The sequence below is a fragment of the Microcebus murinus genome, chromosome 25, assembly GCF_040939455.1.
Source record: "Microcebus murinus isolate Inina chromosome 25, M.murinus_Inina_mat1.0, whole genome shotgun sequence".
In the NCBI taxonomy this organism is placed as follows: domain Eukaryota; kingdom Metazoa; phylum Chordata; class Mammalia; order Primates; family Cheirogaleidae; genus Microcebus; species Microcebus murinus.
Genome location: NC_134128.1, coordinates 4,230,409 through 4,241,046, shown reverse-complemented (window position 1 = coordinate 4,241,046; position 10,638 = coordinate 4,230,409). Strand labels below are relative to the sequence as shown.

At 45.1% G+C, this 10,638-nt stretch overlaps 1 protein-coding gene across 1 annotated transcript in view; it reads right to left on the bottom strand.

Annotated features, from left to right (window-relative positions):
- Nucleotides 1-294: 294 nt before the first annotated feature.
- The window catches only part of ODAD2 (outer dynein arm docking complex subunit 2), a 144,662-nt gene continuing 134,318 nt past the window's right edge, over nucleotides 295-10,638 (bottom strand). The window contains exon 20 of the mRNA XM_020284096.2: nucleotides 295-500. Within this exon, the coding sequence (XP_020139685.1) occupies nucleotides 387-500 (114 nt within the window). The 3' untranslated portion in view covers nucleotides 295-386. The remainder of the gene's footprint in view (nucleotides 501-10,638) is intronic.

Sequence of the window (10,638 nt, the reverse complement as noted above, 5' to 3'; positions counted from 1 at the left end):
AGGTTTAGCAGAAAGGGAATTCTAGAAACATTCATGAACAGTTGTGAAACTGTGCAATTCGAAGGTCATATCTTTTATTAAAATCACAACAAACAAAAGCATCGATGAAATATATATATCATACACATACAGCCTCACACTCTTGGAAAATTATCACATATTTATCAGCTTTACATTTTAGCATATACCTGAAATATTAAATAGAACAAAAACATCCATGTAATTCTCACATGCAAAGCATCCTTTGCATTTTCAGTGTGTGTGTTTTCATTTAGACTGATTGAAGGACTTGCTAACACATGTTTCCCAATTTAGGTTTCCTGGCCATGGGGGTGACATGTCCTGTGTCATGTAAAATTTGGTAGCTTGGAATGTCCGTTGCAGTTTCAAGTGTATCTTGCCTTTTCTGTAGCAAGAGCCAGCCTGCGGATGTTGGATATGCAACCAGCTGCAGCTTCCTGGAGCTCCTGATCAGGGGACCCAACCATCGCCAGTAGCAGCTGTCACAAGTAAGGGAGGGGGAGAAGAAGGGAAACAAGAATAAAACCATTAATCTACAGACATAAAGTTAGGCTATGAAAATAATTTTTACTAGTAAACATTTTGAAAAGCCACCAATTCCATTTAGGCAAATGCAAACTCCAATGGTGCTGCATCAGCTGCAGGAATATCTCGTGCAACTCTTACATTTTTATTTTCTGGAGCTGGGCTAGACCCATTTCTCTCCCCTTCTCTGGGCATCTCACTGCTGTGGGTGCTGCTTCTGACATTTCTCTTACCTCCTTTCTGGAGTTTCCCGCTCCCAGGACAAGCCAACACACACCATGCCTAGATTCAATCTGTCTGAATTCCAGTCCACCCGATCGTGTCATAACCTAATTATACCAGTCCCTTTACAGAGACTTTCACTGATCCCCAAGGCCAGGTAACTAGAGCCCAATCGACGAACCTGCCTTGGAAGACGTGTGCACTCTGGCCTCGGTGCCCCTCCAGCCACTCGTCTCTCCTCTACCCCAAGGTCACACTTCCCCATTTCTCTTGCCTTTACGGACGCCGCCTCTCTACCCAACATCCCCTCCCACCCCCTCCCCTAACTTAGTACATTTCATGCATCTTTCAAGATGGATCCAGACAACTTTCCCACAAAGCCTGCACTGATTCCCATCAAACAAAATGCCACTTCTCCCTCTTTGGGACTCTCACCGCAGTTCACTCAAATGTCTGTCGCTACACTTATATCCTTCCCATTTTAACAGATACTTGGGGTACTGCCTTCTGTCCTTTAGATCGTAAATGCTTAAAGAAACTTATAATGCAGTGTCTAATACATCGTAGATGCCAAATAAATATCAGATAAATGAGTTAGAACTTTTAAAATCTAGCAGTTACGACTCTAATGAATGGTTCTGCTAAAAGTTAGTTTGAATCATAGATTTTTCTATACAGCAGCATTTGAGAACACATGCGGATGATGCCAGCAAATGAGGATGATTTGACAAGCAAAGAAATCCTATAAAGAGAAATATTGGGAAACGTCTTAAATATACCAGGCTTAGGAGTTCGGCTTTTATTCTGTAGATAACAAAAGGAGGTTATTTGGGCACTCTAATCAGGGGAGTGGCATGGTCGTATGTGTATTTTAGAAGGGAAACTGTGGCAGCAGTGTGCAGTCTCGGACTGCAGGGAGAGACCGAAGGCACTAGGCGTGGTGAGGACGGAGTGAAAGGTAAGGGTCGTGGGGTAGGAACACATTCAAGGGATATTTGGGGACTAAATAACTATTCAAAGAATGGCCCAAGATCGTGTGATTATCCGAATAGAAGAAAATGGCAGTCTCACATCATCAGTGCTTCGGCCACCACGTGCACCTGTCTCTTCTGACTGTCTCCTTTCAGGTCTCCTTTTCCAAGGGTTCCTTTCCATCATTATTAAACACATGCCTTCCACTTTTTTCAAAAGGCAGAAAGACACTGCTTTGCCCCCTTTCCTCCCTCCGTAGCCAACTTTCTTTAACAGTGGCTGTCCGGCCCCACAGCCCCACTGCGACAGCCCCTGGGGGCATCGGTGCGTCCCGCGGCCATCGAGCTTCGTGTGTTCCGAGTGGACTTTTCACATTTTTCCTCTCTAAACATGGGTCTCCCCATGTGTTTTCCTGCACCCGTGAGAGGCGTCATCACGCCCTCCGCTCCGGCCAGCTGGTCCTCTACCGTGCCCGTGCCCCTCGGCTGCTCTGCGCGTGTCGGTCGCTCCCTCCTCTCCCTGCCACTGTCACCGCCCCGCAAAGCCCGACAGCTTCCCGCTCCCCTTGCACCGTCTTGCAGTTGGCTATTTGTCCTATTCGGAGGAACCTCTTAAGTTGTGAAGTTCACCAATCAGAGACAAATTATTGAGAACAAAAGGGAACAAGATACGATCAGTCTTCTGAGATTCAAGGGAAGAAAGTCTGTTCTGCGTGGGGGAACAGGGCAGTTCGGGGAGCTCACGTCTTGCGAGTTTCTCATTGTTTTTCCCCAGCATCCTTTGATAACCCAGGTGGGGGACAGAGGACGTAGGTTGTAGGGTTGTGGTTTGTTTGAACAGCCGTATGGTCTGTGCTGGGCTGGAAGGAAGGAAAAACAGGCTACTGATAATTGGGAGAATTAGGAACAGAGACCTCGATGAAGCAGAAAAACAGTTTTGGTGGATCAGAGCATAGGAAACAGGTGAAAATGAAACATTCTAGTCTGAGAGTGAAATATCTGGAGTCGAAGGTCTTACAGATAACGTCGTAAGCATTGACGGTTATGCGATTTTGTATAGATATACACATGCACGCACACATACGCCCTTATATATTCTCATTCTCTCTCTGCAGGACAAGGAAATGATGAAAAAATAATGGGCAGGAAGAACAGAGTAGCCACCGTTCCTTGGTTACCCTACACATGGATTACATATCTTTGTATAGCAACTCACACTTAAATCCCTTTTCTAGCTTGCAACTTTTAACTCTTGATCAGCTCAGTATTTGCATTAATCCATTTGTTTATACTTCACTTACTACATAGAAATCATGGCACCAGCCTGGTGCCATGGAGCCTTGTAGCAATACTTCCTCCTTCCCAGATGGGCCTATTTTCTCCTCCTATGCTCTCCAATCCTTACATTATTTCTCATATAGAAACCACACATTCCAACCAATGTCTTGGTAAATTATATATATACTCCCTTGAGGATTTTTGAACGTTATTAATGATCTCCCTTCAGATGATTTATTTTATTCCTCTTTTTCCCGAGTAGATAATTCTCAAGGATTCACAGGTCCTTGTTGGTTCCATTGTCTTACAAAATGTAGCACTAAAATTCTCCCAACTGTCTAAATCATTTTATTTGGTAATATTTATTACTATATGAATTTTTTTATTATGGCCAGGTCATCACAATGAATGACGGTTACCTGTAGACCTTTCTGGAGACCTGATGCTCTACTGAAAGCATGATTTCCACAAGCAAATGGAATATAGAAATAATCTAGTCTCCAATTGTCCCATATTTGACGTTCAGGTAATTGAAGGAGAACAGATGGCCAGCTACAGAAATTCCACCTAGTGTCTACCTCACGGGGCCACCTGCCTGGCTCCTGCTCTGCCTCCGCTCTGATGGTTTTATCATTGTGTTGCTTTTTAAATCTTGGAAGAGGCGAAATACAGTCCTACCTTCGACCCCCAACTATCTGAGAAGGGCACTAGACTAGACACATACCTTGTGCTGACCTGTACACGGGTGGGGACCTGCAGCCTTCTAGTTCAAGAGTGTTCTTTTTTAAGCTCCAAAGGAGGCAAGAAAAGCTTCATCTTTCTTTGCTGCACCCCATTTTAATAAGAGCATTTGTTCTGTAAAATTTGAGTTCAGTCAAAAGGCTGCCCGTAAGGCCCTACAGGAGGCCTTGACTTCGCAGGTCCCCAGCCCTGCGGGTCACCTGCCTCTGAGGGTCACTGTGAAGATGAATTCAGTAGACACCTGTAGTGAATGCTGGAACACCTGCTCGCACAGCCTTTTCCTGTCCCTATGTCCTCCGATCTTCCCCTTCCTGTTTTGATTATCCCCTGAGCGGTCCACAAATCCAAGTCTGCGTGCCCGAGGGAAGAGTGGAGAATTTACCCTGGCAAGGGAGGAGGATTCCTTGAGGGAGAGAAAAAAACAACAGGAGGGGAAGGAAAGGGAAAGGAGGAAAGAGGGAAGAGCTTCCAGCCTCTTTTAGAGGCAGACTGTAAGGGGCTTGGAGTGGGAGGGTTATTTTAGGAGGCAGCGTGGCTTCCTACAGGTTATGCATTTGAAAGCAAGAGCTCCGTGATGGCATTCGTTCCCACAGTGATCATTTCACAGTTCAGAGTCTGGTTCTGGCATTTATTTCCTGGAGGCCAGGCCTGCTTAGTTTGGGAGGAAGGAGGAATTCTGGCTCCTGTCCGCACTTGCTCCCAGCCCCACCTTGTCTCCAGTTGACCTCCGTGGTACCGATGACCCAGGCTCCACATGGCACCGGCCAGCACCGCCCCACGTGGCTCCCTTGATGTGATGCCTGTCAAAACCAAGGCTGGGTTCGGCCCATTCTCCCTCAGACCTGGTGGCTGTTCTTTGGTCCCCATTTGGGCTTTCCAAGAGTCAGTTGTCTCCATTCCCAAACTCTTGATGCCACTTACATAATGTCACGTTGCATAAACCATTGACCTACGTCATAATGTTTGGCCGACAGAGAGCCAGAAGCATGTTGGCTACTGCAGGAATCATCTAGACAAAGGTGATGACCTCCTGTGACCATCTCACATGCTTTATGTTGGAAGAAAATGCTTCATCAAGGCAGGTACCCTTTTATGACACCACAAACAAATTTTTCTTTTGCCTGACTAACTTCTAGTCCTGAATGTGCCAAGAGGACTACTCCTCTTTGGGGAATTTATTTTGTCTAAGTTTCTTGCATTAACCAGGAGGCTTCATTCTGTATCTCTCATGGCAGTCAGTGACATTTCAGCTTAAAAACTAAACCCCGAGAGTCCAGGTGTCCACTATTGTAAAGGCTGAAAGGATGGGCAAGGATGAAAATTGCTAAAAAATAAAGAGATGAAAGGAGGAAGCCAGTGGCTTAGAATGAGCAGTGAGAGTGGCTTCCTGAACTTTACCTTGAATGACACATTGTTGTCAAGCCCACAGGTCACCTCAGGTTTGCATACAGCGAAAGGATTTTATCAGCTACTGAGCTTACTATGTCCCCGGCACTGTGATTTGTTCATTACAGCTGAATTTAGCCTGCTCTGTCCATTTTATTTAGCCAGGAATATTCTCAATCAAGGGTGTAGATAGTTGGAAGTCTAGAATTTTCTGTGTGCTCAGGCTATGAATGGCTTGATCTTTGAGAAGTACTCCCAGAACCCTCTTTTGGTTTTGCTGCAATCTGAATTTATTGTTTTTCCTATATTTTATAATACTTCATTGTCAATGAATGGTACTCATTGCTTTGTTAATATCCAGAGGCTATGCATCTAATGCTGTTTTACAAATGGAATAAGGACATGCTACTTTCCCAATCTGAACAATATGTACTATGTATGTGTCTTGGGTTTGAATCAGGGTCGGGAATATGTTTTTATTTTCTAAGAGCTTCACAAACAAGCTAAGGCACAAGTACATGTTTTCAAAACACTAATACACAGAGCAAGGTGAAGGCAGTTTGCACCCTATTTGCAATGATTACTTAAAAGGAGTGAGTAGGCTTCTTAGGAAAGTGAAATGCAAATTTGGTACAAGTGAATATGGAATTAGTATACATTTCCTTTGGTATCTATCTTTTTATCTATAGACTGTTTTCCAACTATAAAGATTTTTTTTTTACTATTACAAGGGGGAAAGCACCTCAGGTTTACCTTTTTAAAGTGATCCTTTCCAGCACTTTCCTCTTGTTAACTCTCCCCCTCCCCCAAACACACCCAAGGACTTTAAATTTATCGGGAGTTTCATATATACATTGACGGAAACTGGCCCCTTTGCTTTTTAAAACTTAATTGCACAGAGCACTTTAAACCATCATTCCAACAAATAACATTTGCGCGTTGGCGGGACGGGAAGTTGTGGGCTGGGCGGCGCCTCTGCTCCCCGCGCGGGCAGCTTTGATCTGAGGTTCTCGGCCTCCGTGTGCAGCCCGACCGCGGTTCACATCTCCTGGAAGGTGAGGCCAAGGCGGCATGGGAATCGGCGTCTGCATTCAATTTTTACTTTTCCATTTAACAGTTTACGATTTTATATAATATTTCAGTTGTATGAAAAATATGTACCAGTGTGAGTGATAACAGATTTTCTTGTGGTTTGACTCGACATTGTTTGGGCGAACACAGACTGGAAGTATGAGTTCTAATTAGAGCCGGATGAGCTCTGAAATACCTGCATGCATACCAAGTTTAGGGGGTTTTCCAGAAAGATCGAGTTCCTAGAGCTGGTGGAGCTGCGAACCGTCCTTTGGCGGTCTCCCGTTGACAGGGCACTGCGGCGTGGCGGTGGCACGTGGACAGCCCAGGAACAAGAAATGCGCTTGCACTGCGTCTGCCCGGGAAAGGCTTCCCGAATGTTCGGGCTGGCTGGGCGCGGCTGTTCCATGGAGACTCCGCCACAGTTTCTTACACATCCAGACTCCGAGCCTGGGTAATTCATTTCATATGACAGCTCACCAGAGCCAGGGCCTCGAAACACACTTAACATTTGCTGGTTGGGGCGAAACCTTCGGTTCTGTTTGGCCGGTGAAAGGAGCCAGGGGCCGGCCTTGTCGTGGTGGCCATCCTCCTCGAGGTGACGGGCCCGGTGACGCACGCCGGGTATGCGTGACCTGAGGTCCACTCTGCAAAGCGTGGCAGTGGGTCCTGCTTATTCCATCTGGTGCCCGTTCTGTGCAGACAGTCACTCGCATTTGAGTAAGTTCGTCCTCGGGGCTCCTCCACGTTGTTTTGCGTGAGCCTTCCACTAGAGAGCGAGCTTTTGTTCCCAGACTCACACACGCGTGAGATTGGAGCGTTGGGTCTTAGTGCTGGGGGTGGAAATGAGCTGTACGACAGAGCGCACTCGCCACCTTCTGAACGTGCTAGAGATGGAGAGTGGTTTCATTGCCAGGCTGGCGCAGGACTGCGGGGCTCTGCCAGGCCCTGTGCTCAGAGGAAAGGGAAGTGACAAGTTTCTGCATGCCCAGGGCAGAAGCTCGTGGTGTCAGCTGGAACAGCTGCAGACTGCTCTTCAATTTTTATTCCTATCAATCTAACGGGTATCTGTGCATGCAGAGGTTTCCTGGATAAGAATGCTAATGGGAGGATGGGGTAAGGATAGATAAAGACAACTATGTGGAAGAGGTTGTTTAAAATTGCAGGGGTTTTTGTTTGTTTGTTTTTGAGACAGAGTCTCGCTCTGTCACCCAGGCTAGAGTGCAGTGGCATCATCATAGCTCACTGCAGCCTCAAACTCCTGGGCTCATGTGATCCTCTTGCCTCAGCCTCCCGAGTAGCTGGGACTACAGGTGTGCGCCACTAAAATTGCATTTTGCCTTTAGAGAGATAAAAGTGCTGAGGCTAATTCTCTGGGAAAAAACCTGCTCCCATAGATCACGCAGTGTAGAGACTATGAATTCATGCTTTGAGTTCACACAGTCTGACTTGGAATCCTGACTTTACTTCTTCCTAATTGTGTGTGACCTGGAGTGACTATAAGGTAGATAGGGCATTAAATGAGATACTTAATATGAAGTGCTTGTGCTACGTGCTCATAAGTGATGGTTATTATTACTCTTGTTATCTTTAATTGGAGGTTGCTGTTGAGTGGAGACATTAAAATGTGCTGTCAGCTCATTTTTTCTCTGTTAAGGTTCTTCTAATTCGATTGCTTCAAATAAGCAATTTTAGTCTAGTTATATTGAAAATTTATGTATTAGAAGGCTTGTGGTGTCCTGTTAAGTGGGTAAAAACAAAAATCAGGGCATTAGAACTAATACTTCTCCATGTTCATCATAATAGATTGATAAATTCTTACTCAAATTAGAATTTTCTCCTGAATCAGTCTCTAGTCCAGAAGAACATAAGACCCTGCTATGGTTTGAATGTTTTCCCCCTTCTAAACTCATGTTGAAATTTGCCATTTAACAGTATTGAGAGGTGGGATGTTTAAGAGGTGATTAGGGGCCGGCGCAATGACTTGAGCTTGTCATCCTAGCACTTTGGGAGGCGGAGGCTGGAGGATTGCTTGAGATCAGAAGTTCAAGACCAGATTGAGCAAAAACGAGACTCTGTCTCTACTAAACATAGAAAAATTAGCGGGGCGTGGTGGTGAGCGCCTATAGTCCCAGCCACTCAGGAGGCTGAGGCAAGAGGGTTGCTTGAGCCTAGGGGTTTGAGGTTACAGTGAGCTATGGTGATGCCACTGTACTCTGGCCCAGGTGACAAAGCAAGACTTGTCTCAAAAAAAAAGTGATTAGGTCATGAGGGCTCTACCATCATGAATGGATTAGTGTTGTTCTAGAGGGAGGGGGCTCGTGATAAACAGATGAGTTTGCCCCCATCTGCTCTCTCCCATGGGCTTGCTGCCACCTGGTCCCCTTCCGCTGTGGGCTGATCCTTGCCAGATGCTGGCACTGTGCTCTTGGACTTCCCAGCCTCCAGAACTGTGAGAAATACATTTATTTTCCTTACAAATCACCCAGGCTGTGGTATTCTGTTCCAGCAATGGAAAACAGACTAAGACAGACCCTATAGGTAAACAAAGGCATGAAGTAAATGTTAATTAAAAAATAAGATAAATGAATTAGATTTGGAATATCTTTGCAATGGGAAATAGGAGAGGTAGAAAGAATAGGTAAGTGGTCAGAATTTTAAATAGTCACATAAAGGTAAAGATAAACGATATGTTTATGAATTTATATTATTTAAAAACCAGAGCTCATCCATATCTCCTGTTTTTAGAGTAACTGAATAAAACAACTGTACCTTACTCTTGCAAAAGATACCCTACTCTATAAACTCCAGTCTGCCAGATTAATCCAAACTCAAATGCTTTTTAATTTAAGTACTCTTCTTTATTCCTATAGGGTTGGGAAATGCTGAAGTCAGAAAATTCAATTTAAGCAAAAGAATGTGGAAAAGACTACAGAGAGATGAAATAGACTGATAATATTTTTAGCCACTATAGTTAATTTCTTGCCCTGACTGACTGCTACAAGAAGAAAGGATCTGCACCCAGCCTGTAACTGCTCTTGAAAACAGCAACAATGAGCTAGGAAGAGGAGCAACTGATGACAAGGCCACGGAGAACATGCATGGGGAGCCATCGCTGGTAATCACTTGTTTCTTTTATCTGTGATGCCTCCAAAAAGGTGTCAACATTGCATGCATGAAGCTCCCAGGACAAGACCTGGCCTGCAGCAGCTGCTCTCGAGCTGCCAGCCATCGTCACTCCAGCAGAAAACACGCCAGGCACGGTATGCTCACCCTGATGCCAGCAACAAGTGCCAAGTGACAAAATGTGCCTGGTGTTGGCTGGCATGGCGACCCCCTCGTGAAGAAGTCAGGTTGCCGCTACCAGTGGCGGCTGAGGGTCACATGGGGCAGCTTTGTGCAAGGACTGGCAACAGGCACCCAGGGAAGATCACCAGAGCAGAGCCCGGGTCCCCGTCAAGGTCTGTTTCTTTGATGAGTTACAAGACTCCTTTCTGGAGACATGAGTGGGCCCTGAGAGACAGGGCTTCGCAGTGTCCAGGGCCTCTGGCAGGCTGTGATGTGGCCTGGGGCCTGGTGGTCCTGTAGAAACACAGTACAGGGAACAGGCTGCTCTGCACTTTCTGCTTTGGGTTTCACGGTGGCTCTCCTCCAGCTCTTAAGAGTAGGTGAAAGGACATTTCCACGGGACAAAATAATCTAGGAAATAGAGCCGACAGGAACACCATCAATACACGGTCAACACAAGACCAAGCATGGATTAGAACATCAGATGGGCTGAGCAGCAGTCATCCTGATAGTTTAAGCGATGACATGGCATCATCATATCCTCCAGTAGCTCCTTGAAAAATGTACGAGGGAGGCCACCTCCCGAGACTTACACGTCTACCCTCATCCTTGATTAACTGTTTGCCTGGGTATAGAATTCTAGGCGTGAAGTAATTTTTCTTTAGAATTTTGAAGGCACCACTGCATTATCCTCCTGCTTCCAGTGTTATGGTTAAGAAGTCCAAAGTTAAAAATGATTATTTTTGATGTTTGGTTGTGATACCCTTCTCTCTATCTCTCTCTGTCTCTTTCAGAGATTACAAAAATATTTTTTTCTTTGTACTTCTGTTCTAACATTTCATGATGCTATCCTATCCTAGGTCTATTTTTATTCATTCTATACAGGGCATTTGATGGGCCCTATCACTGGCAACTCCTGCACTTCAGTTCTGGGAAATTTTCTTGAGTTGTTTCATTTCATTTCCTTCTCTCCATTTTCTTAGTCGACTCTTTTTGGAACTGATATTCTGAAATTAGATCTTTTGCACTGGTTTTCTAATTTTCTTATCTTTCATGCCTTTATCTCTTGGCTCTACTTCTGGGAAGTTTCTTTAACTTTAGATCTTTCAACTCATCTATTGAATTTGTGTTCCTT